Source organism: Rattus rattus, chromosome 9 (genome assembly GCF_011064425.1).
Source record: "Rattus rattus isolate New Zealand chromosome 9, Rrattus_CSIRO_v1, whole genome shotgun sequence".
Lineage (NCBI taxonomy): Eukaryota > Metazoa > Chordata > Mammalia > Rodentia > Muridae > Rattus > Rattus rattus.
This window is the reverse complement of record NC_046162.1, coordinates 81,463,857-81,491,093: the sequence shown is the minus strand read 5'-3', so window position 1 is coordinate 81,491,093 and position 27,237 is coordinate 81,463,857. Positions and strand designations below refer to the sequence as shown.

Here is a 27,237-nt window from a genome sequence, read left to right as displayed (position 1 = left end):
ATTGAGACTGAGCTGGGGACTCGGTGCAGGTTTGAAATAATTAGCATAGATTCGCTGCGACTCCGGAGGGGGGGGCTGGGGGGGGAGGCGGAGGACAGGAGGCCTGGAGGGAGGCGCGACGAGGTGGCAAGGGGGTGGGGAAGGGAGCAAAGGAGGGCGACTGTGGAGTCCAAGATAAATAAAAGGAGCGGGGAGCGGTGTCAGGAAGCCGGCCCACGTGGAGCTGAGTGGATGGCCGCCACTGGGGATTGGGATGCACGCGAGAGTCTAAAGCGGGTCCCAAGAAGATGGATTTTTTTTAAGGGTGGGATACAGTAATATTAACCCGAACATTTAAGGGGTAATTTTGCCTCTATACTAAAGAGCAAAAATCCCATTCTGATTTCACCTCTCTTCTCACCCCCACCCCCCAAGTGGAGTAAGTGTCCGGGGGTGGGGGGTCGCGTTTCTCTGCTTAGTGCAGGTCCCAGAATTGGTGATTTGTACCCAGATTCACATCCCTCTGAAATCTGGGACCTCAGTCTTTCTTAGGTCCTGGAAGAGGCCCAGGTGAGTGTCAAATATCCAAATTATCTCTCCCTAGTCAGTTGTGGGCCTGGGACGTGGGGGCTTCAGACCAGAAGTATCCCTGAGGTTGTATGTAGCAGAATTCAACACCATTTAGCCCCAACCACCATAGTTTCCGGGCATGCAAAGGGTTAACAAGGGCTGGATATTGTGGTGGGGGTACAAGGAGGGAGGGGTGGCGGGATCTGGGTGGGCGCGCTCTGACACCCCCCCCCCATTCCTCGGGGGTCAAGTTTCAGCAGCACTCCGCCCCCAGGGAAGGTGTGAAAGACACGTGTCCCCATTGTGAAGGGCCTGTCAGCCTGGACAAAGCAGCCACCCCCTCCCTCCCCCCCTCATCGGCCCAGCCCGGGGTCAGCTCCAGGGGGCCGGCTGGGTGTCGAGGTCACTACAGGCCTGAGCTTTGGTGTCACGGGGGAGGGTACCCTGGGAGACTCGGTAGAAGCCACATGATACTTAAAAGATGGGGTTTGAGAATAACACCCCCCCCACACACACACTGAAAATTTTACAGTCACCTTCATCACCCCACAGGAGGGGAGTCCAAACGGATGAGCATGTCTCCCAATAGGCGTAGTAAGCGCGGCGACAACCCCCCCCCCCCATCAATCACCAACACAGTGAATCACAGTGTAGAGCCCAGTCGGTTTTAGTGGTTTTCTTTAATCCTGTTCTGCACTTCTTTCTTATTTACTACACGGGATATTATAAAGAATAAATAGCAGATACTCTTAATTTACAATGATTAGTCATTCCATTTGTTCTCTATATTTACAATAACTGTAAAATAACATTGAACTCTATAACTTCTTCGAGGTCTAAGGAAAATCAAAACATTTTCCGAAGAATGGAAAATAGCTTTTTTAAAAGTCCTTCTACAAAAGTTCCCCCTCTCTTTGTACTTTTAAGAAAAAAATAACGTTTCCCCCCTGCTTCGCCATGCGAAGGGCATTGGGATATAAATAGCAGGTTAACATTATTACCAACAACCAGAATAAGTCTCTCTTTTCTCTGCTCTTTTTTTCACTTTGCTTGCTTATTTTTTTTTAAATACAGTAGAAGCCGGGTAACTTTTGACGTATAATACTGACCTTTTAATAAGTAAATTAAAACTGGGACCGTATATACACACACATATACATTCCTACACAGTTAAACAACAGTGCATTACATGAACCAGAAAGCCAGGTCTCTGTAGCCAAGAAGAAAAAAAAAAGTTCATTGAAAACCCTCGCTAGAGGGTGGTGGAACTGGTTGGAGGCGGTGGGGGTGGGGGGCGTTGGTGGGGATCCATCAAGTGTCTGGGCGCGGGCAGGGGGCCCCGAGTTCTAGCAGGAACACTTACACTCGGAAATGATGGGGTACTGGATGGGAATCCAGCCGCAGCGCTGACCCCCGCGCCGCTGACAGCGCCACCGCAGCACCGTGAGGTGCACAGACTTGGATGGCTTACACACCATGCCCTCAGGCACAGAGCAGGAGCGCTTGCTGAAGCAGCTGCCCACCTTCACGTAGCGCGGCCAAAAACGGCTGCCTAGGTCGTTCCACGCGTACAGCACCGGGCAGAAGGTCTGTGACCACAGCCACATCTGTAACTTCCTCCTCAGCTTCTTGCTCAGGCGCTGCTTCTTGCCTTGGGCCAAGCCCTCGGAGAACTCCAGCCCTTTGATCTCGCTCGGCATGGCCCCCGACGGCCGCTGCCGCAGCAGCTGGTCCAGCTCCGCCAGGTCCTCGGCACCTCCAGCCGGTCCCCCGCCCCCTCCGGGTCGGTCCTCTGGGGGTGAAGTGGCCATAAAACCCGGGTCGTAGTGGCCCCCGAGCAGCGAGCGCAGCAGCGTCTCGTTCAGATCCTTCTCCTTAGGGTCAAAGATAGGGTCTGGATGTTCGATGAGGTCCACCAGGGGCAGGTTGTCGCTGGGTGCTGGGCGGATGTGTAGATAGTGCTGGCCGCCGGCTGGTGCTGCCCGCAGCCCCAGGACCACCACCAGGGCGTAGAGGGTGACCCCCAGGCTGGGGCAGCGCTCCATGCCTCCCGCGCGCGTCCCGGGGCTGCCTCTTCGTCCCGCGTCCCCGGAGGAGAGCACGCCGAGTCCGCGGCGCTGCCGCGCTCCCCGGTCCCTCCGGAGGCGGCTCACCCGAAGCTGGGCTGGCGCAGGGCAGGCAGCATGAGCCGCGAGGAGAAGCGTTCGCGCAGCGCCGGCTCCCGCCGCGGCGCAGAAGACGCGCACGAGTTGGTCACAACTGCCCCCCGCCGCTCTACTTGGGAAGGCGGCCGCGGCCGGGCATCCGAGATTACTCCAGCGCGACCGTGGGGCGCTGGGGGCGCCGGCTCCTCGCTGCTCTCCCCGGCTGCGGGCGGCGCAGGGCGCGTGGACGAGCCTCTTTCCTCCTCCTCCTCCTCTGGCTGCTCGGCGTCCTGCTTCTCTGTGCGGAGCCTCCGGTCGAGCGGGTCCTGGGCCACTTCTCTCCGTCTGCTCCGGGCTGCACAGCCGGCTCTGCCCTGCGGACTCCAGCGGCGGTGGCGGCGGCGGCGTCCGCGCACGTTGGCACCGGTTTGTCTGTCTCGCAGGGTCCAAGCCTTTAAATTTCCTGCACTTTCAGCTCCATCACCATGGAAACCACTGACTCTCTCCGCGTTGCCCCCTCCCCCTTCTTCCCCCCAAACAACAACCCCACCCCCCACTCCTCCACCCGCGAGGAGCCGGAGCCGCACGGGCTCGGGGTTAAGCGACTGCACTGGTCGCCGCGGCGGCGGCGGCGGCTCCGGCAGCGCCCAGGACTGTGCCCCGCCGGACCCAGATGCCCCGGGAAGCCGACAGTCAGGCTGCCCGCCGGAGCTCACAGGCGGCGGCGGCGCGGCAGCGGCGGTGGCGGCGGCGGCGGTGGCGCTTGGCAGGTCTCCGCGCAATTTTCTCCCCCCCCCCCCGCCCCGGTTCTCCTCCTCCTACAAAATGCACCGCCCCCCTCCTTTCTCCTGGAGCAATGCAATGGGGCTCTAGGCGCCCCGCCAGGGCCAGTCCCGGGGAAAGCTCGCGGCGGCGCTGGAGCCAGGCTGGAGGGTGCAGGGCTGGAGTTGAGGGGTGTGGGGTTGTCGAGGTGGGGCGGGGGGGGGACTCTCACTAACTGAGTGCTTTGCATCGGGAGAGGAACAGCAGGGAGATGCTGGGGGCTCGGTTTTCAGTGCAGTTCCTAGCAAGAAATTTCTCCATGTGCATGGAGCATTTTCCCGGGTGCGTGTGCGTGTCTTTTTTTCGTCCCTCTCGGGATTGGACTAAGTCTCCCCCCCCCCACACACACACACACACACACACACACACACACACACACACACACACACACACACACACGCCGCAGGGTTGCGCAGCGTGATGTAATTTCTAGGTAGCACTCCTGTTTCTCTGCCCCTCAGATCCATGAGGCGGGGAGGTGGTCTTCTCACCCTCCTCCTTGGCCTGGTCCTACCGGGTGAGTGGCGGGGAAATAGAGGTACATCCTCCTAGCCTGCGGTTCCCCTAATCCTCGCTGCTTGCTACAACTAGCTCTCACCTCCCTGGGGGCGGCGCGCCCTCTGCTGGCCCTTTGTGATCCCTGCATTTGGTTCTGGCTGAAGTGTGTGTGTGTGTGTGTGTGTGTGTGTGTGTGTGTGTGTGTGTGTGTGTGTGTGCGTGCGCGGGGGGGGGTGGTTGCGTCCTGTGTTGCTCAGCTAGGTGGGTTTGTAGGCTGCCCCTCTGTCTGGCTCAATTTCAAATTCTGCATCTGTGCCATATTTGTGGGTACTGACAGGTACTTTATGTTTCTGAATGCTTTCTCATAGATTTCCAGACTTAGTGTAAACAAAAATCCTGAGATTTTTCTCCAAGGTACTTGGATTTCACAAGAACACAGGTTTGCATCATCCGGCTGGGGTAAGTGACCTCAGTGGGCAGAGAGTGGTGACTAGAAAAGGAAAGGTATTCTAGAAGTAAGGTACCCAGGTGTGGATGCCATCCACCCTGGTCCACACCTATGTAGACCTTGGGTAAGTCACTTGTGTGGCACTCAAAATTTTAGTTTTTGGATTAGTGACCTAACTCCAGGTCTTTTTTGAGACCTACCATATCATAGTTCTAACAAACTGAGTTAGGTTACTAATCCAGATTCAGCATCCTTTACCCATCAAAGGGACACTGCTTCTTGAAAAGAAGGAATAACCCCTTTGATGAGAAAGGGGAGCTGAAGTGACCCCTCCCCCTAATTTTCCTTTGTATGAAGAGTTGGGTCAAGACCAAGCTCGTCCTTTATGGTGATGTGATTGGCATCCATCGGAAGGCGGTGGAGGAGAGACACCTGGAGTGAATGTCTCCGGAATTCACCAGGACTGGGAGTTAGGCAGTCCCAGGGCCACAGCCTCAAACACACCAAGGTCGAGTTTTCCTTTTAGTACCCTAAGGGGAAAGCACTTTGTTGTATGTCCTTTCTCAGTACCTCAGTAGTAGAGAGGGGTGGCCAGTTTCAGGTGCGAACGCTTCCCGAAACTGTAACATCTGGACAAGTAGAACTAGACTCTGTGGGTTCTGTCTATAACAAGGTCTTGCTTTGATCACCAGTGGAGATGAACAATCATTGGTTTTTAAAAATTGGTCTAGGTCTTAGGGTGAGAGAGATGACTTGGTGGTCAAGGGCACCGAATGTTTTGCAGACGATCAGGGTTCTATTCCCAGCATGGTGGCTCACACCCATGCCTAACTCCAGTTCCAGGACATCCAATGGCCTTTTCTGCTCTGTGGGCACCGAGCATGCAAGTGGTGCACAGACTTGTACGCAGGCGAAAGCCCCACACATAAAATAAAATCAATAAATCTAATTTTAAAAATTAAAAAAACAGTCTAGTTTGCAAATAATATGAGAGACTGTCTCACAGACTTTACTTTTTGATATGTTTTATAGTGGTTTGGCATTAGTTTGCTGTCTCGTGAAGATTAAATGTTCCAGAGCAATTTTGTCACTGCTGGGAATCAACTAAGAAAATAATTTCTTTCAGTAAAGACTTGAGAAGATAAATCCCAGTCCTGCCTTCCTGAGACAGGGTTGAGTTCCAACTAGTGCTTACCTACCGTGCTTTTTTTTTTTCTTTTTTCTTTTCTCCTTCAAATCACCTGTGGGTTTTTTAAATGTCCAATCACCCTCGGTTTTACATTTATTATTATTTTACCGTATGTGCATGAGAGTTTTGCCTGCATGCATAGCTGCTTGCCACATATGCCTGTAGAGGCCGAAAAAGGACATGGTGTCCCCTGGAACATGAGGCACAGACAATTGTGAGCCAGCAGGTGGGTGGTGGGATTTGAACCCTGGTCCTCTGAAAGAATAGCTCAAGTTCCTAACCACTCAGCCATCTCTCTCTCCAGCCCCTGATCACCTGGTTTTGTTTAAAAAAAACAACCCAGATTCCGTCCTTTATTTAGGTTGGATAGATTCAACTGAACAGCAAAGAAGAATGGGAACCCAAGCATACTTGATGATAGCTTGGGTGACTTGTTAATGGAGAACCTACTGTGGGAAGACCAGAAGGAGACCCAAGTGTGAGACGGTGCAGAGCTGACCCCAGATTGCAGCCAGGGAAGAAAGAACCTAAAGTACATTGGAAAGATCTATAGATCACTATAAAATTGTCAAAATTGGTTTCCTTAACCTGTGCTCCCTTTTGTTAAACGCAGCGCTTTTTGCTGGTCTTTTAGTGTTGTCTGGAATTTTAGGATCCATTGTGACTAATTAAAACAGTATCAGAGCAATTACCGTATGCATTATTGGGTTCTCCAACCACACCTGCAGGGTTGGGAAATGCCACACTTGGGGAGGCTACAGCCCCACTCCACTGCTCTACAATGGGGAGCAGCCTCCTATATTCAGTTGCCAAGGAATTCTGGGTCACTGTTCTCAGAGACTAGACTGAGCAATATATTAATGGTAGAATGGAAATTTAGCTAATCTTGATGTAGGATGGTGGTGTATCTATCTATCTGATGAGGGAGAGGAGGATACTTCAGACATAGGATGTGAGTTTGAAAGGAAAAAAGAAGCACACCAGATGAGGGACAGCCAAAGGACCTTGGGACAAGCTGAAGGGAAAAAGAATTGCTACTACCTTTATGGTGGTTCAACACCAAGGTAACTTCTGCACCGAGTGGAGTGAGGTTAAAGTCCCGGCCCTGCCACTCATCAGCAATGTAACCTTTACACCAGCCAGCTTCTTTCTCACTGTGAAGTGAGGATACCACACCCCCAATGAATGGTAGCATCTAAAGAGGGTAAAGGCTCTCTCATCAAGCATGGTGCTTAGGGTTGAGTGTACCCAGGAATATTTTGTTTGGAGAGTCCTGCTGTCCTCAGTTGGCCAACTCCCTCTAGGTGGAACAAGAGAGGGTTGAAGGGGTGGGAAGGCTGATGAAGTCAATGCCAATACCTATGCTCTGAGACTGTGTATGGCTGAACTGTCCCTCCACAGCTGTCAACCTTCAGGAGTAAAGTCAGTAGCAGTTCTTGGGGTATCCCATACGTGGAATGTGTACCCAGGGAGGAGTGGCCATCAGCTGAGCTCCTGACCAGACTGTCACTGTGTTTGGACCTTAGCATTGGCTGGGGTTGTGGATCTCACTAGCTTTTATAGGAAGTTCAATCATTAGCTGCAATGTGGATCTGCCTTGGCGATCCCCATGGCAGGTGTATGTCCCACAACATATTCCTGGCAAAGAACTGAAAGATTCTTTTGAACAATTGCTTGGGCGGGGTCCATATCACAGCAAGAGGAGCCTGGAGGGATTCTATGACTATATATAAATTTCTATTTGGTGTTGAAGGAGAAGGTCTGAGGCAGGTGCCCAGAGGACATTGGATGTCTGAAAATCTGCTGTGTGACCTTCTCTTTACTTCTCTGGGGGATTCTTTGATATAAAAAAGTCAGAGGGCCACAAAGAGATGCAATATGGAGAAGGCACAAGAACGGCCATCTTTGATGGATGGCACCATCCCAAGCATAGGACAATCACCACTTTTGGATTCTGCCGCACTAAGCGTAACATCTGACAAGTTTTCAAAGAGAGGGAGTTAGAGGGCTAAGATGCTTGTCATTTTCTTCTGGGGAGGAAAGGAAGGTAGGGCTATCACAACCCACCCCCTTCTGCCCACGCCGATGGAGTGGTGTATTCCCGTGGTCTCCTGGGAGCTGGGGCAGGCCTGGCCACATCACTACCCCTCTTCCCCCAGGTGAAGGCTGAGAGACCCAGTTTAACTTCACAATACATTATAGTCACGCATGTCCAATGGCAGACGGGAGTCTGGTTAGAGGAGTTAAGTTGCGAAACAGGGGAAAGCAGGGGAGGAGGAAGAACGGGGAAAGGAGGCGGAAAAACTTTGAAATGTGGGCTAGGCTGAGAAAGTGGCGGGCAAATAAATGCGTTTGGGACACACTTCCCAAAATAGGGAATGCGTTTAAGACCAAAGGAGGAGAGGAACATTGACTGACTCACTCCAGCCCGGCAGCCCCTTGGCTCCCTCAGTCAGCGGCCCCCTCCTCATCTGGCTCCAGGCTGGTGAAGGGGAGCCGTCTCTGGAGCCCGGTGGCTCATTCATCTCCTGATAAACTGTTTATCTGAGTTTTAACGAGGGCGCCTCTCTCCACCCTGGAGACAGGAGCCTCTGCATGTTTAGCCTGCCCTGATGTGGGGGGCCTGGGGAGTGGGTGGGGGTGATGCCGTCAGACATCCCCCCCTTTGCTCGCTGCTTCTGTGCTTCGTGCTGGCTCTCCTGGGTGGGCAGGCGCGGCCTTGGGTTTCTTAAACTGATGTCTGAAGTCCGGAGAAACTCACCCGTAACCCCTGTCACACACTTTTAAAAAAAAACAGGCACTATTTATTTCCGAGTTCTGGATTTTTTAAAAAATCATATGTAACCTAGTATTTCAACAGGAAAATGGATGTGATGCTATGGTCTTATTGCTAGGCCAGCAAGTAGCCTGTTACCAAATTAATATAGATTTAAACACCAAATGCCCTTGGACTTACTTTCCACTCCCCAACGAAGACCCTCGTGGATTCCCACAGGTACCTACTCCCGTAGACACATATTTATTGGAGGGCAATAGAAAGACCCAAATCATACGGTAGTAACAGGTACAAACACGCTTGAGCAAACACCTGTACCATGTGTATGCACACACAGCATAGCACTAGCCAGGAACCCTTGCTGCAGACACCCAGGGATAAACCCATACTGCTGCCCTGCCGCCCTCGGTCTGTACCTCAGCTCTTCAGGCTCTGAAAGCAGCTCCTGAGAGCGAGCTGCCCCAGGAGGTTCTACACATCTTGCAACAGACACATAGATACTTACCTACCTCAACCTGGGCTCACGCCCGCCACCAACCACCCCACTCCTCCCCTCCTGTTGCCTTGGATGGATGTTTATTGTGCTAATGTCTAGGCTTCCTTGCCCTTCCAAAACCTAAGATAACAAGGGATGGGAGCTCAGTAGACTGCGACATAAGCTGGAAACTGATCTCATTTCAGGTAGGTGTAGTGACTCACAGGTTCCGGCTACCAAACCCACCCACCCCTACATTCATATCCTTTGGACCCATCTACCTCAATTGTGGTGCTTGACCATCTATATCCCAGGTCGCATTGGAGAATGAACTCTGACCCTTCGTTGTCTCTCACCCATCTGCTTACCCGGCAGGCAGCCCACTGGTGGATGTTTTGCTTGATGAAGAACAAGAGTTCTGAGGAGTTCAGAGGCTGTGGGGAGAAAATGGAAAAGTCAGCAGAGGACTATACCTCATATGTCAATGCCACAATGATGTACGTCAGTGTGGGGTTCCAAAAGGGCCCCTCCAAGAAAATTCAGTGCTCAAGAAGAAAGGGCTGAAAAGACCTCATTAGGAGTGAGGTCTGCTCCCTGGGCTTGGTGATATTTTGGGCTATGGAAAAAGGGGTAGAATATGCCTGAAATGCTGGGGCTGAGTTGGCATTTGGGAACTAGATGCTAGAAGACAGGGAGATTCTAAATACATTAAAAAACAAAGCGGCAAACAGACGAACACAGCTAATCCTGAAAGCCCTACAGCGTGGCGATTGTAGGTTCTCAAGACCAGTGGGTGGCTAGGAGAATGGTCAGTCAGTGGAATGCTTGCTGCAGAAATGTGGGGACCTGCAACAGGATCTTTGGTGTCCTTTCAAAAACCATGGGACAGTCATGCATGTGCGGCTCCAGCACTGGGGTTCAGGGAGCGGAGGCCGGCAGATCTCTAGAGCTCACTGGTTGAATCAGTGAGTACCAAGTCCAGTGAGAGACCTTGTCTCAAAAGCTGGTGGAGAGCCAGTGAGGAAGACACGTGTTGTCAACCTTTGGTATCCGCAGGCACATGCACATATGTGTACACACACACATACACACACACACACACACACACACACACACACACACACACAACCCATGTTGCACACACCACCCATGAAAGAAAAAAGATTGCAGTGTGGCAAAATCAAAGCTTCACTCTAAGCTATATCAAGATGGAGGTCTAGGCCCTCAGACCCAGAGCTCCTGCTTTAAGTTTCTGTGGAGGGATTGTTTTGTGAACAAGGAAGGACTTCTAGGAGATTCCTAAGAACACAGCGATAAGTGTATGTTTAAGTGAGGATGGTTTCACTTAAAGAATAGGGTTAAGCATTGAGGGGGGGGCAGGGAAAAGAGTGAGCCTCACTTTGTAACTTTACATTGCCTTTAAGTAAGTCTCCTCTAAAAATAAAAGAGTGACCAACGTTTTCGTACTCCAGGAGAAAACCAATACAAGATTTACATCAGTGAATTCAGAAGAAATAACATTCCCCCAAAGAAACTACTGAGCATTAATAAAGCTGGAGATGGCGTTGAAAAGATTTCTGAAGCCAGCGTGCTCTGCTTCCGGTTTGATTAAATGGTTCATTGCTCAAGCACGGTGGAAACGTGAGGGCCATGCACATTTGATGAGGCCCCGGGTGCGTGTGTACGAATATGTGACAGACGCCGTTTCACGACGCTTTAATCTCCTGTCTCAGGCGTCTACAGGGCAGCGAGATTGCTTTCAACATAAAAATGATGCCGGAGTCAAAGCCCACCGTCAGGTTGAGAAACAGAGCAAAACAAATGGAAGGCAGCCTGAACCAATCTCATGCTTGGTCAACAACTAACTCTTCGGTCTGGAATGGGTTTGAGGGGAAAGTGGCAGACTAGAAATAAATGACCTAAAATCGATGGTCTGAAAGACAGGGCCATCAAAGGAACACAGAAGGAACTTATTCTTTCTGTTTCAGGTCTGGGAAACTAGAACCCAATGTCAATACAGATTGTATCTGGCAACCTGTCTGGCAGACAGAGTCTTCTGGGAATCTTACTGGATCTTCTGGAGGGGAAGGAGGGATTACTGCCATCTCCCCAATTTGTAGGTGGAGACACTGAGGAAACAAGAGATTAGAGGGCTTCTTAAAGCCACAGGCAAGCTTCTGCGATCCTGAAAGGAGAGCGCGGTGGGTGTAGGACTTTTAGCTCAGAGCTTGACCTGCATGGGGGCTCTGGGGCTTTCCGTGCATCTGCCTTCCAACTTTGAATCACATATGGCTTTGGGGGTCATCAGTACCTGTAGTTCCAGAGGTTTCCGTACACAGTAACATGGCAACTGGTCAAGTACAGCAGAAGGCTCAGGCCGTCTCTCTGAACAGTGTCTCTACCTCCTGCTTTGGAATTGAAGTATAAGGAAATGGAAGCTTTTGCTTTTTCTATTGTGCTTTGTCTCTAAAGTCCTTATCTTTTATAACTTTTTATCCCCTTTCTATTTTGACCTGATGTGGTGGTTTGAGTATGCCTAGCCTAGGGAGTGTCACTATTAGGAGTTGTGGCCTTGTTGGAGTAGGTGTGTCACTATGGGCTTGGGCTTTAAAACCCTCATCATGGCTGCCTGGAAGCCAGTCTTCTCCTGGCAGCCTTCATGAAGTTGTAGACCTCTCAGCTCCTCCTGCACCATACCTGCCTGGACACTGCCATGCTCCCACCTTGATGATAATGGACTGAACCTCTCTGAAACTGTAAGCCGGTCCCAATGAAATGTTGTCCTTTAAAAGAGTTACCTTGGTCCTGGTGACTCTTGACAGCAGTAAAACCGTAAGACGCCCAACTTCATTAAAAATGTCTGCAATGAAAAAAAAAGTATTGCATCTCTTTATTAGAATTCATATACTAAAACTGTTGAAAATGGGAGAGCGCTGTCAAATTTTTAAAGAGTATCCTTAAAGTTCCACAGTGGCTTCCTGCCTCCTCCCTAGCGCATCGGGCAAATGCCTTCTGATTTGTTCTTTGGTGTCACCGACTAAGAACACACAGATAGAACCACTGAGAAGCCACACAAACCTGGTGACGAATCCCAGATCCCACCGTGGAAGGAGAGAACTGAATGAGAGAGTGTCGCAGGACCTCTGAACTTGCACAATAGCATGTGCTGCCCACACTCTACCCACCAACAAGCCCATACTATTACTGCTAGATGATGATGATGATGATGATGGTGGTGGTGGTGATGATGGTGATGATGATGGTGATGCTGATGCTGATGATGAGGGTGGTGGTGGTGATGATGGTGATGATGATGGTGATGATAGTTAACACATAATGCATAAAAAGAATGATTTAAACCACACAGACATTTATTAACTTACCAATACTTTATTGTTTGCCCCTTCAGCAGTGTGGTTTGTGAGCACACACTGGTTTCCATGGGACTTTCTAAGGCAGGACTCATCCTTAGTCATAAGAATTTTAGAAAAAACCCACTAGGAGTCATTTTATATATTCACAGGACATTTTTGATGAGTGTGTACTCATCAGTTAGAAATCAAACTTTTCATACATTTTAGAAAGAATTGAAGAGCGTAGCCCAATATCTAGGCCCTTTTTTTTGTCCTCTCCCTGCAAGATCAATCAGGAGCACTACAATTTCTTTCCTCCCATGAAGGCTTAACCATGTTAACTAGTTAAGTAAAGCTTGATTAAACCCACACAGATAATCCCCAAAATGCTGAGAGAAGGGCCCTTGAAGTGCCTGGGGGAAGCAGAGAGGGAGGGGGCGGGGCCAATCGATGAGGCAGGGGTGTGGCTCTACACTCCTTTTCACCTCTTTCAGAAATCGTTTACTACATTCATTCAGCAGGGCACACTGAGAAAACCCGCCAAGAGCCTCCCCCATCTCTTGCGGGGATGAGCCCTTTAAAAGTCTAATAAGTGCTGTCTTAATTACCATGCCACGGGTGTAAGAAAACCCGGGCATATCACGTTTTATAGAACTCTGCTTTTCTTTCAAGCCCTCTTGGCCCCAAAGGAAAGGCAGCTCCAGTTTAGACTAAATGTTTATGGTTTGGTCTTTCTTGGCCGCGTGAACGTTTACTTCTGAGCCAGTCCCATTGTTCCATTCGTGATTTAAATGTGCTTCGTCTAAATATTTTGACAGCAAAGCAAGTTGTGGGGCACTTGTCCTTTTTAAGGGACATCACTGGTTTGCACTGGGTGTCTGGTGAGATCTCGGCGGGTTCCTGGTAGCCGTTCTTCACCTCATACGCATTGGATGTTAGGTGAGGTGGATGGCTCTCTCCAAAGTGACCCTAAGTTAGCAATGAGAAGTAAGGGTCACAGATGTCCTCCAACTTCTCAAAAGGCCTTAGTGTTTTTCAAGGAAGAAATGGGCTAAAATAAATCAAGTTATAGAAAATTAATGGTTTATGATCGTTTAAAACTGAAGTTTCTCTTGTTTACTCTGACGATAAAGTCCCACGACTTTCCCCGATGTGACCACCCTCTGCCTTTTTCTTTCACCTCTTGTTGCCGCTCTTCTTGACCTCTGCAGAGCCCGGCTGCCCTCCTGGGGGGGTCTCTACACACATTCTGTTCCTCCTCACCCTTACATTCTGTCTACCCACTGCCTGCCTCCGGCAAAATCATTCGCAACCTCTAGGGCTTGCTAAAACAGTACCTCCTCCCTCCTTGATCAGCTCTGGGCATAGTTATCACTGCAGGCTGGAGGACTAGGTGTGTGTGTGTGTGTGTGTGTGTGTGTGTGTGTGTGTGTGTAAGAAGGTCCCCTCCATATTCCTGGTGCCTAGCATTGGTTTGATATTCAGTAGCCACCTTGTAAATGGGTGAAAGCCATGCTGATCCAGATAGAGACTGCTTACTTAACGTCTGCCCTCTTATGAACCGGGTTCCTCACAGGTATCTAGAAGAGGCAAAAAGATCAATTCAACTCAAATAGATGTTGAACTATTTAGCTAAGACGCACTAGTGTCGTGCCCATGCCAGGCTGGAGACGCCTTGGTTCCTGCAACAACCCCTGACGGCCTGAGTCCTTACGAATTAGCAGCTATGTGAGGGCAGCTGACTTTGATGGCAGAATCAGGGCAGGGCATGATCAGCGATGGTTGGCTCTTTCCCAGGAAGTTGCAGTCTAGGGTCTGAGGGGGTGAGCTCTTTCTGCAGAAGCAGTGGCTGTTGGGACAGGGGTGGGTGAACTTATTCTATGACCTCAGAGAGAAGATGGTCTGTCCCCTCCTCCACCCTTGAGCTCTCAGGACCTGGAACTCTCTGGAGGCTGTTTTCCTTCGTGTCTGCTTCTATGTCCCTAGTCATTTCTGTCTTCTTGGGGAGGTGGCCTCAGAAGCTACTTCCAAAAGGACAGGCTAAACTAATCTCCAAGACCGCTCTCTTTGGTGTCCGATTCCTCTTTGTATAGCCAAAGAGCCTTGTGCACCATCTGGCACAGTCAGCGTGCTCTGGGGTGGCTGGATCAATGGCTGGGTTCACTGTCAACACCAACTGGGTGCTATTCTTTAAACATCCCTCAGGTACTCTAAGCTGTCAGTTCTCAGTCACAATTGTCCAGATAACCAGGTCAAAGGTGCTCCTCCTGCATACTCTTTTCTCAGCCCGAATGACGCAGCCCAATGCAAGAGTTTCTCAGGGCAGCTCCCTGTCGCTCGGGCCCTGTCCACCTGGCCCAAGAGCAGTGCTTTGAAGAAGAAATAGATTAAGGTATTGAGTTACAGTTTCTGTGGCCAGGCTTTAGCCTGAGCTGAATGTCCTTCTCCAAGAAGGGTGACTTGGCAGAGTGGCTCAGGCTTTGGGCCGTCCTTTATTTTCCTTTCCACTCTGAGGAAAGCGGGCGACACCCGTTCCCTATGACGTATGCACAATTTTGGTAAAAGGCAAATGGGACAGCTGCTCTTGTACTTGGGCACATGGTCTCGTGTCAGAGCAAAGAGAAGATAAAGACAAGAATGCTTTGGGAGCAGCACATGTGGAAGCCGTGCTAGCCCAGCCAGTACAGGGATGTCCACCCCTTCCCTTCTGACTTCCTCCCTTTCCTGAGTTTCTGAGCTCTTACCGTGTGCCGAGTGCAAGGCAGTCTATTTATTTCATGTAGTCTTCAAGACAGTTCGGTTTCTAAGTGAGGACACAGAAACTCAGAGAAGCCATGACCTGAGCAAGGTCACCTAACTAGGAAGGGGCTCTACAGCAGTCTAGCTCTCTGACTAACTCTGAAGCCAGGTCCAGTCTATATAGCTTCTTTTTGCTCGGTTTCCCACCTGTGGGAAGTAGGGTAGGGGTGAGCATAGGGAAGGATGTGCAGGTGGAATCTAATGTGACCGATAAAACAGTAGTATATGGAATTCTCCTCTTAACATTATGGATTTAATGTTTTTTTCTGCATGCATGTCTGTGCATTGCGTGCTGGCCTGGTGCCTACGGAGGTCAGAAGAGGGTGCCAGATCCCTGGGACTAGAGTTACAGATGGTTGCGAGCTGCCATTTGGTTGCTGGAAATCAAACTTAGGTCCTCTGTAACAGCAGCAGCCAACGCTCTTAACCGCCGAGTCATCTCTCCAGCCCTCAGGAAGGACAGCCTCTATACAGAAACGGGAATTCTACCAATCTGGGGAAAAGGAGAAAGACAAACACTCGGGAGATACTGATACATATTTTCTTTCTTTCCTCCCTCTGAACTTCCTTCCTTCCTCCTCCCTCCCTCCCTTTCTTCCTTCCTTCTTTCTGTCTTCCTCTCTTCTCCCCCTTTTCGTTTTTCTTTGTCTTTTTCTTCTTTCCTTTCCTTTCCTTTCCTTTCCTTTCCTTTCCTTTCCTTCCTTTCCTTCCCTTCCCTTCCCTTCCTCCTCCCTTTCTTTCTTTCTTTCTTTCTTTCTTTCTTTCTTTCTTTCTTTCTTTCTTTCTTTCTTTCTTTCTTTCTTTCGAGACAGGACCTCACCTTGTGGCTCTGGCTGACTTTGGTCTCTTGCATTTTCTCTCAAGAGGTGATTTATAGGTCTGAATTGCCATGGTTGCCTATTATTTGACCCAGCGGGACAGAGGACACAAACACAGATTAAAGTCTTTGGAATTAAAACCACAGTGAGGGGGGGGGGGGGGGAGGGAGGGAGAGAGAGAGAGAGAGAGAGAGAGAGAGAAAGAGAGAGAGAGAGAGAACCAAGGGAAAAATAAGATGTGTCACCTGGAGGATGTGGTGAAATGGAAGACTGGTGCATTTTGGTAGAAATGTAAACCAGTATAGTTGCAATGGAATGAAACTCTGTATAGCAACACCTCCCCCCAAATCAGAACTAGAATCATCCTCTTAAGTAGATGTCTTTCTTTTGGGCATGCATACCAAACACAATCAAACAGATTTACACTGTGTCCTTTATCACCGTTGCCCAAAAGTCCTAAGAAGTGGTACACAGTAGAATTATTCACCCCTAAAAAGAAAGGATGAGGTGGAGAGGAGGCATAGAGGATGAAGTTCTTAATGCATAAGCCCCTGAGGACCAGAGTCCAGATCCCCCGAGGTGGGTATAGTAAAATGCCTAAGGCAAGGTGGAATGCCTAAGGCCTTCCTTAGGCATTTTACTATACCCAGCTCGGGGAGGGTTCCATGAGAGAATTCCAGAAATTTTGAGATGGTCCTCTGGCTTCCACACTTGCAAAGTGGCACACAACCATTCACACACCTGACAACACACACACACACACACACACACACACACACACACACACACAACATATATGTACGTTTAAAAACAAAGAAATTCTGATATAGGTTCCAGTATGGTAAATCTTGAACATCCTTAACTGTGTGAATCAAAAGAAGGAAGATTCACTTATATGAGGCACAGAGACTGATTGCTGGTGGCCAGGAGCTGGAGGGGGCTAGAGACTGGGAGACTCATGGGCGTGACTTCCGTGTAGGGTTACTGGGAGAGTTGCGAATATGGATGGCATCCTTGTAGCACAACGGGAATGTGTGCAATGCTACCAAGCTACATACTTCCAGATGACAGAAATGGCGAATGCTCTCTTACCACTGTGGAAACAGAAAGTCATGAACACTCCTTCTTCATCCCAGCTGTACCTGGAGACACTGGACCTAGAGCCAGGGCCGAAGTGTCGCTTGCCCTTGGGCCTCTCAGTAGGTAGTTTTCCTGTCTCAGGTGGCTTGGTAGCTGAGTGAAACTTGAATTTCTCTGTTTTCCCTGCTGTGGTTGAACCAAGCTCTGGACACTTTCAGGGTGGGAGGAAGTTCATCTGAAAACAAAAGCAGTCCTTCAAGGGTCCATTCGGGATCGAGCTCCTCCCTTCCTGGTAGCCTCCAAGCCCGGAGGGTGACTCTAGCCAGCCCCCTGGGTATAGTAATAGCCCTGTCAGCCAAGGCAAATTGGGCCGGACCTCAGAATCCCAAATTAGCCTCTGGCCCTTCGATAGGGCAACTTTGGTTTGAAGCTTAAGTGAAACCTTGACACTCATCCTGACTTGAGGGGAGGCCTTGGGCCGACTCTCATAGGATGCTCTTTCTTCACAGGAATGCAACCATGTGTACAGTGTGGCGTCTGCAAACAGCCTGGCCTACAACTGCAATTAGGGTCTTTCAATGGAGGTGTCAGCCACACTCAACGGCTCACTGGTCTCACCCATGACATTCATAATGGGATAGAAGTTCCATTCTCGGACTGACAGCTTCAGTTGGAATTTGGTGCAATCTTTTATTTATTTACAGGTTTGTGGAGTGGTGGGGGGATGGGGCTGATGAAAGTCCTCCCACCCCTTCTCCTCTCATCACGCCTGGGCCCCCCAGCTCCCAAGGATAAAAATGAAGTTTGGGATTACATTTCTAGGGAAGCAAGGCTATATTTAAATATGCTTTGGAAAGTGTGGCTGCATGTCTGAAGCCAGGGAGACGGCTTCATCCAGCCTGGCCTGTGACATTCCTAAGAATCATATTGAGACTTTGTGCTAATTGGTTCCAATTTATCAGTTCCAATTTCTCCTGTAGCAGGGCCAGGCTGAGGGCTCCATGCTTTCTGAGCTAAGCCACACGCTGCATTTAATTCTAGGAGTCAAAGGAAGATTCCACAGCTTGACTTCCATGCCATCACCAAGGATGGTGGTGTCTTTTAATCATTTCTTGATTGTCTCCTCTTTTTAGCCAGACCTTGCCAAAATTCTGATTCCATTAGTTGTCTCTTGGTAGATCTTTCTTGATAACTCGAGTTCCTTGTATCTGCATGAAAGTCGTGGCTTCTTGCCATGTTGAGTGAGCCAGGGGAGCTGGAGGTGGGGGTGGGGCTGGGGCTGGGTGCTGGATTTATTTGTAATTACAGTAGAGTCCTTGCTCTCATCCCCAGCACTCTGCCCATTCACAGGCTCCGGCCAGGGCTGGCGCCAAGATCTCCAAGTTGCCCTGTGTTTATGTCATTGAGACGAGGACAATATTTCAGTGTGGAGCCAAGCCACAGGGATCCACTCTATAAAACCCTCACTAAAAATAGATGCTCCAACCCCTGGCCAGCCCCCCTCCCCGCCTCGGAGACTCCCCCACGCCTGCCCCCAGCACTAGCAGCACCCAGCTTCAATTCTCAGGGAGACAACCGTGCCAAATCGGCAGAATCTGCAGCTCTGGGGGCCCAGGGAGCTCCTGTCTTCCTGAGGAGTTTGAACCCAGAATAAAAGGCATCAATTAGCAGCCTTTAGAGCTGACAGGGCAATTAAAGTGAAATGGCAAGACTGAGGAGAACTGGAAGAAGGAAGGAGAGAGAGAGAGAGAGAGAGAGAGAGAGAGAGAGAGAGAGAGAGAGACTGAGAGACAGAGATAGGCATCCACACAAACACAGAGACACAGAGAGAAAAGATAGCACACTCAGGAAGAGACAGAAAGACAGAGACAGAGAGACACAAAGAGAGAAACAGAAACAGAGAGACAGAGACAGACAGGCAGAGAAAGAAGCAGAGACTGAGATAGGCAGAGAGAGAGAGAGAGAGAGAGAGAGAGAGAGAGAGAGAGAGAGAGAGAGAGATATTTCAAATGTATTTTCGGTGACAGCTGCATTTTTGAGGAGGGCCAGCCTCCACAACTGACTATTTGGATGTATTTTTCACTTCTGAAGTGCTATTTCCAGAGACCAGTGATACTCTCGCTTTATTACACTTTTCATGTTAGATCTAAGCTGCCTGGGAAAATTAAAACAATCCAAGAGCACAAGGCTGCTGTCTTCACAGACACTCCAGACTGGCTGGCTTCCAGTCTGCCCATTTCTGTGTCTGATAGTTTAAGCACAAAAAGGGATGTGAGGTGTGCAGGGCAGGGGTAGATCAAGTTTGAGCCTCCCAAAGTTTAGGGCTGATTGCTTGGTCTTTGCGCATCTTTTGGTGCTAAGCTTAGCCCAGGCAGGACTGCAAGGTTATCAAAGTATTAGAAAACAATTTGGATGATTATTCCTAGGTGACCCTTCTTTATTGATAGGCTTTGGGTTGGGATCTGGGAGGGTCTGAAATTCTTATCCTTGAATCGGTAGCACAAGCCCCCCCTTTAAAATGATCTCCTGCTCTCTCCTTTTTTCTCCTTTCTCTGATTTTGTTTGAGATAGGATCTAGCTAACATGCGAGGCTAGCCTGAGCTGGCCATTCTCCTGCTTCAATCTCTTGAGCGCTGAGATTACCACACCAACCCAGCTACTGATGGGTTTTGGTACCTTGTTGTAAGATCTCTGTTTGGAGGAACGGACTTAAGAAAGCCTAGTGCTAAGCAGGAGAGGAGTGGAATGTTAACAGAAAAAGCTGGGGAGGCCAGCGCTTCATTAGCATCCTAACTTCCCAGCATCCCAGCCTATTCCAACCTGCCCAAGGAGGAAGGCGGTAGCTAAGGATGTTTCCTTGGATGTTTTCAGATTCCCATCCTGACTACAGCGTCTTCCCTTTCTCCATCTGGCAAAACGTATGCAGCTGACCCTGTGGTGGGGGTCCCCAAACAACTGTGTATGGGGGTACTGTTACCATACCTACGTCATGTAAGAGGAAACTGAGGCTGAGAGGGGTTTAGTCTCTTCTCAAGATGACCTGGGTAGTGAGCAGCAAAGCTGGGCTGGGCTTAGGTCTAAGTTTAAAGTCTGAGGTCTCAATGCTTACACTATACTCCTTCTAGGGAGGCCTCATCTGACCCTTCAGGGAAATTTTGACTTGGGATCAGAAATTCACTTGGATGCAGCTGAGATTTGAAGCCCCCAGAAAAAGGTGACTCGATAGTCCTCAGATAGTGATGGTGTCCTAAGGACAGAGTTCACACCCAGAGCCGGCACTTCTGAGTTGAAGGGCCCTGTCAGCCATGTTCAGTGGAGGGTTCTCTCAGACAGGCCTTAGAGAGCACAGGTTTCTGAGAACCTCTTCTTAACGAGCATAATGGGATTAGGTATTCCAGCTCAACCTGCCATTTTAACAGCTCAGCAAGGTGAGGGGCCAAAGGTCACACAGCTGGTTCTGGCAGATGAAGTCTGCCTGGGACTGTGTCTGCAGACAGTGGCATATGCGTCTACTTGCATGGCTTGGCTGCGGCATCTTAATTAAGGTCAAGAATTGATTCTGGGGTCTTTAGTACATGTAGACGCAATCTAGAAAAGCCTGGGATAGAAAAGGCTTCCATGTGCTAATGGCTGGCCAGTGTTACTTCCTCTCAGGGATACCGTTCTTTGGCCACAAGGCCGTCTCCTAATCTCAGCTGTTTTAAATCAAGCATGTTGACTTTTCCTTGTATACCCAGGGCTCTTCTCCACCCATTCCACACCCAGTAATGTCTGACAGAGATCTCGACAGAGGCCATCACTGTGCTATGGTTTGAGTATAGAATGTACCCCACGGGCTTGTGCGTTTGAATCCTTGGTTCCTCACTTTCAGTGTTCTGTACGGAGGCTATAGAAACACTGGAAAGAGGGACCAGTGGAGGTAGGTTGCTGGCGAGGGGAGCAGACCCCGGAGGGTTTAACCCCGCCCTGCTTCCAGCCCGCGGCTTTTCTGTTTTCTGATCTGTGGAGATGTAAGACTCAGGTGAGTGTTGTGAACTCTGTCAGGCCGATCCTACCACTTCGCACTGTTCCCTCCCAAACTGTGAGCCAAGGGAGGTCTTAAACTGCTTTTGCCCGAGACCAGGAAAGTAACTAAAACAGGGTTCTAGGTTCCAAACAGAACAGGTGAACTACCCACTTCTCTCTCCACAGCAGCTCTGTGTGCTAAGCTGTTGCTCTGCTCTCCTTACAAAAATCTTTTCTGTTATTTATTTTTGTATCGTGCATCTGAGTATTCTGCCTCTATGTTGGTGGGGTATGTGTACGCCTGACGTCTGCTGAGGCTAGATGGGGGTATCGGGTCCCCTGGTACTGGAGTTACAGGTGCTTGTAAGCTGCCATATGGATGCTGGGAACTGAACCTAGATCCTCTGAAGGAGTAGCCATTACTCTTAACAGCTGAGCCAACGGCACAGCTTGGATATGACGTCCTTTTATTATATATAATAGCATATAATAGGAATTCAACCCGACCTTGAGAATTAGGTTTTAAAAAGGCAATCCCTTCTATTACACATACTCGGATATTCCTTACCTCTCAAAGTTTGCTAGTTTAAAACCACAACACAGCACAGTATTAAAACATAAAACAGTAAAGAAATAACGAAAACTAGAAGCCTGGGTGTCTTTCTCCTCCCTCGCAAGAGCAGCCAAGGTTCACGGTTGGGCATTCTATGTTTCTTCCCCTGTGGCGTGTCTATGCAGTTGCCATACAACATGTAACATACTAACAAGTATGCAGGGTAAGGCTCTCTCCTGAGGGCACAGAGCTGGGCTGCTGGGCTGGCGTGGTCACCCATCTAGTTTCCCGTGAGTCTGTATCCGTGGCATTTTTGCTATGCCTCTCGGAATCATCACAGAGATTTCCAATTGAACTCGAACATTTCCCACAAGAAGGTTCGAGTGCAGCATCCCATTTTGTTGGCTGCGAACTCTACTCTCCCTCGACAGGGAAGCCTCGCTTGCTATGTTTTCTTAAAAGCAGTTTTACTGATAACAAGCATCTTGACCCTTTCACTTTTTAGAGATTTATTTATTTCTGTATAGAGCGCCTGCCTGCATGTATGCATGTGTGTAGTGCCTGTGGCTGTCAGAGAAGGCCGGATCCCCTAGAAATGTAGTTCCAGTTAGCCTCCAAATGAGAGTGTTGGGAACTGAACTCCTGTCTGCAGGGGCAGAAGCAAAGTGCTTGTAACCATTGAGCCATCTCATCTCTCAAGCCCTCTTGTTTTTTTTTTTTTTTTCCTCTTTCCATTTCCCTCCCAGAAAAGTTGCAGTGGGCCAACGTTGACACCTGTCTTCTGTTCACTTTCCCTTTTTTTTTTTCTTTTAAATAGAGCCTTGGACGTATTGTTGGATCCAAGAGTTTGAGCACTGATAATTTTCCTACCATTAATTTTCTTTTTAAGGTATTCCAAGTTGTGTGCCAATCATAAGCACGCATTCTACTTGCTCATACTAGAATGGGCGGTTTATACTGTCAAGGAGCCACGAGACGGCACAGTAGGTAGAGGTGCTTGCCACCAAGCATGACTATCTGAGTTCGGTTCTCAGGAGCCACACGGTAGACTGGAAAGAGAGAGCCAACTCTGACTTCCACACACACGCGGAGGCATGGGAGTAAGCATATAATAAACAAAATGTATTTTGTAAAAAGAGGTGCTTCAAAAGGACTCCACTGGCTTTTAATTTGTAGCCTGCTTAAGGGCAGAGGTGGGTACTGAGGAGGATGGGTTGGAACAGTACCTTTACCCTGAGTATGGTCAGTATCTTCTCTGCCATCCTTAGCGGGTTACTATGCACAATTCCAAGGACCCCAGGTTTCTTACGTGCTGAAGAGGCTTGTATAATATAACCTTCAAATACTCTTGGCTTGCTATGAGAGTAAAATGTTTCCCTGTCCCACGAGGCTAAGCTTTGTAAAAGCCACGTCTTAAGTGGGGTATTTTGGTTCATGCCTATATACTCCTAGCACATTATGGAGGCAGAAGGATCAGGAGTTCAAGGTTATCCTTGGCTACATATCGAGTTATTGAGTTTAAGGTTAGCTTGGGCTACATGAAACCCTCTCTCCACTCACCACTCCAAAGCCCACCAAGTCTCTTGTTACTGAGACAGGGCCTGGTTTATGGGAGGCTGGGGATCGAACTTGGGGCTTTATGTAAGCTAAACAAGCACTTTACCAACTGAGCTGTACTCCAGCTAGATATGTCATATTGATCACCACAGATACAATGGGTCTTTGGTAAGAGAACTACTGCTTGGGAAGAGAGAGAGAGAGAGAAAGAGAGAGAGACAGAGAGACATACAGAGACACAGAGAAAGAGACAGAGAGACAGGGAGAGAAAGAGAGAGACAGAGAGTGACACACAGAAAGAGAGGGATATATATATATATATATATATATATTGAGAGAGAGAGAGTGTGTGTGTGAGAGAGAGAAAGAGAGAAAGAGAGAGAGACAGAGAGACATACAGAGACACAGAGAAAGAGACAGAGAGAGACAGGGAAAAACAGAGAGAGACAGAGAGAGGCAGGGAGTGACACGCAGAAAGAGAGGGAGAGAGAGAAAGAGAGAGAGAAAGAGAGAGAGACAGAGAGACATACAGAGTCACAGAGAAAGAGACAGAGAGAGATAGGGAGAGACAGAGAGAGGCAGAGAGTGACACACAGAAAGAGAGAGAGAGAGAGAGAGAGAGAGAGAGAGAGAGAGAGAGAGAGAGAGAGAGAGAGAGCGCAGATGAGATGGCATGGAGCACTGTGAGTAGGTATTACAGAATAACCCAAAGATACCTATTATCTGAATGTTTGGGGAGGAAGTTTTGAGATGAAGTTTTGATCTGGCTTTCAGGTAAAGCTTTGAGAAGTTGGAATTGCAATAGGCCCCCCTGTAGTACGTGCCACAGCTGGAGGAGAAGGATGCTTTAGGGCGTGGCCAGGAAGGGAAAGTTGATTTGTGCGTGTGTTAGAGTCAGCACATGGACGGAGCCTGTGAACGTAGGGTGCTCATACAGATGTTCCCCGCATTGGAGACCACTGGGACCCTGAGTACAGCATCCCATGTGTCTTTCTGCATGACATGGCACTGCATAGACACTGTACCTGACCTATGGGGCCTGCTGTCACTGTGTGTCCATTCTCTGTACCCTCCTCCCATCTCTCTTCACAGTGCATATCCGCCTCCCATCCCCATCCCCTCCTGCCCACTTCGCTTTTTTACTTTTTCCTTTCTTGCATCAGGGGATAGTTGCGCACAGTTTCTAGTTTCAGCCTTTTCATTTACTTTGTCTTATAGTATTAAAAAAAAAATAATTGGCTTAGCCTTCACCTACCTGTCTGTAGACTAGAGAAAACAACCGTCTTGAACTTCTCATGTAGTTTAGGAAAATGGTGGCACAGGGTGCTACCATTGTGTTGATGTCCCAACACGGTGAGTTTTGATTTATTTATTTTAAGACTTACCCATTTTATTTTATTATTTTGTGTGCACAAGTGGTTTGCCTGCAAGTTTATATGTGTGCCCCAGGTGTAACTGGGGCCCACGGAGGGTTAGAGGAAGGCCTTGAATCCCTTGGAACTGGAGTTACTGGTAATTGTGAGCTGTCATGTGGCTGCCGGGAACAAAACCTGCCTCCCCTGTAAGAGCAGCCAGCATTCTTAACCACAAAGCCATCTCTTCAGCCCCATCACAAGGTATTTTAGATGGCCATCTTCTACGTTCTTTTAATGGATGGAATCAGCAACCATCAGTTTGGTACGGGAGGGCTTCCAAACCCAGGCGGCTACTCTCTCTAACTCCATTCTTAGAAGACACAATGTAATTGTATCTCTTGTCAAGTGGCTTCCCCAATACCCTATTCCTCAAGACACTGAGTTACATTTCTGTACCAGGCTGAGTCCTCAGGTCTAAGTCAACTTGCTTTCCTTCCCGGGCTCTTGTTACTGCCCCCGAGGACCATGAATACTTGCCAATCTCTGGAGGAAATGAAATGTATCACCTGAGTTGGCACAGAGACCCATTTTCCCTGCTGGCCTCGATCTTCCTGAGTTCCACCTAGATTCTTTCCTTGGCAGTAGGAAGCCTCGAGGAGGCTGGAAGTATGGGTTCCTTAAGTTAGCTCATCCTCAAAAGAGTGAGGGACGGTCCTAGAGTGAGCCTCTCTTTTTGAAGTCTGTGGTGGGAGGTGATCTCATGGGGGAGCAGATCTCCAGAGAAAAGTGAGGTTAAAGAAAGCCAGACTGGGAGTGACCTCGCCACCCTGGCCTCTCCCTTCTGACCTCCATCCATCACCCCTCTCTCTCCCAGTGTCTCCAGTCTCCTGGGGGATGGCTGTCTCCTCCTTTCTTTTCTCTTTAGCATCAGGGAAGATGACTCAAACACAGCCTCAGGGCACCAAAGGCATCCACAAATTGGTCCCAATCCCAGCTAATGAGGAAGGCAAGAGAGGAGACTGGCAGGCTGGGTCCTGTGGCTTTGGGCTGCCAGAGGAGGGGAGGAGGCAGCCAGCTAGGCCCTCCTCTGACCCCACACAGCTCCGAGGCCCCAGGCCTAAGCCTCAGATCAGTTTTTCTAACTGTCTTCTGTTCCAAACCAGTAAATAAACAGATCTTACTCCAGCCCCTCTCCCTCCTCCCCATACACACATTTTCCCACACATGCTCAGGCAGCATCTGCTGCTGGAGCCGAGCTTCAAAGCACATCTCTCAGCAGCCAGAAGCTCTCTCTCCACTCCAACTTATCCGCTCAGAGGTCTGGGCCCGAGGGCAAGCCTCTCAACCTCCCTAAGCTTCAGTTTTCTCATCGATGAAATTGATTCCTAAGGTTTAAATAGTATCCTTTTGAAAGAGCTATGAAGAAGCTGGGTCAGAATGGAAATGTCACTCTTGGATGGTGCCGAACACGGCACATCTGTAATCCCAGCCCCTGAGAAATGGAAATAGGAGGAGGTGGAGGAGGAGGAGGAGGAGGAGGAGGAGAGGAGGAGGGGGATCAGGAGATAAAGGTCATGCTTATTTACATAGGACGTTCGAGGCCAGCCTGGACTACTTGTCTTAAAAACCTAAGACAAACCAACCAATAAACACACAACTTGAAATGCATGTTTAGCTGGACACGGGGGGCTCATGTCTGCAATCTCAGCACTCTGGGGGCTGAGATGGGGGGACTCACTGTGAGTTCCAGGCTGTCCTAAGCCACCTAGGGAGTTTCAGGTCAGCTGTGGCTAAAGAGTGAAAGTCTGTCTTTAAAAAAAAGAAAAAAAAATGGATCCTCCTCCAAGACATGTGAATTGCCTGGAACCAAACCCTTCAGGAAGTGGTGTCTTTTATTATTTCAAACAACCTCCTTCCTCTAACTCCACCCCTGCCATCTAACACACACACACACACACACACACACACACACACACACACACGCACACGCCTAACAGAGAAGGCAACAATAACGGCACAAACCCTAGACACATTTTCCAGTTCACTCCCATTCTATTAAAATCGATCCCTCTGTGGTGGCTTGTAGTGTGAGGACCCCGCCCTCCCAGAGCAAACTGCAGCATCAGCATCGAGGAGGACAGGCTCCTGAGGTCACATGGGCTCAGCCCACTCCTTCAAGCGATGTGGGGGAAGGGAGGGGGGCAATACTAACCAAATAATGGCCAGAGGGTCTTCTGAAGTCTTTCAGGCTAATTCTCTCCTCTCCCCATCACCACGTAATCGCCTCTAATTTAAGGTGGTCTCCTCCTTGGTTGATAAACTCAGCTAACTTCCTCTTTTTTTTTTTTCACGCCCGGCTTGAAGTCGGAAATTATATTGGTAAGCCTCACTGTGGATGTTATTAATGTGCTTAATGGGCACTCAAGGCAGTTTAAAGATCTTAGCCTTTGCGCTGTGCCTTTATCCCACCCTGGGGGTGAATAATGGAGATGCTAACACAGTCTGTAAAGGGGAAGGAGCAGAGGTGGCCCTGCCTGCCTCACAGGGGCAGGATGCTTTGATGGGCTGTCTGCAGGCAGGGGATGAAATCAGCGTTTTTTTTTTTTTTTTTTTTTAATTCCCCTTTCAAAAGGCCAATTCTCCCAAAACAATCCACATTTCCAAGTCTTTTTTTAATTTTGCATGAAAATTTCTCCTTTTGCTTAGACTAGAGGCAGTAGAGTTAATGGGAAACACACATCTGGGCAGCTGTGCTCTTCCAAGTGAAGAGGTGAGCAGTAGGGAGGGCCAGAGTGTGGCGGGAGATTAAAGATAAA

The 27,237-nt window shown here is 49.2% G+C and overlaps 1 protein-coding gene and 1 long non-coding RNA gene across 3 annotated transcripts; one reads left to right on the top strand and one right to left on the bottom strand.

Moving 5' to 3' along the window:
• Positions 1–1,210: 1,210 nt before the first annotated feature.
• Positions 1,211–3,178, bottom strand: Nog (noggin). The gene has a single exon (XM_032913970.1). The coding sequence runs from the start codon at positions 2,592–2,594 to the stop codon at positions 1,896–1,898; it is 699 nt and encodes a 232-aa protein (XP_032769861.1). The 5' UTR covers positions 2,595–3,178; the 3' UTR covers positions 1,211–1,895.
• Positions 3,179–3,312: 134 nt separating this feature from the next.
• LOC116909415 lies at positions 3,313–5,601 on the top strand. Of its 2 annotated transcripts, none has more exons than XR_004389070.1 (3): positions 3,313–3,463; positions 4,382–4,472; positions 5,494–5,601. It is a non-coding gene; the product is annotated as an uncharacterized LOC116909415 (long non-coding RNA). The 2 variants fall into 2 exon arrangements; XR_004389071.1 differs by lacking the exon at positions 3,313–3,463 and adding an exon at positions 3,703–4,032.
• Positions 5,602–27,237: the final 21,636 nt, after the last annotated feature.

Coding starts and splice junctions, on each gene's coding strand:
- Nog (XM_032913970.1), bottom strand. CDS start 2,594: ATGGAGCGCTGCCCCAGCCTGGGGGTCACCCTCTACGCCCTGGTGGTG.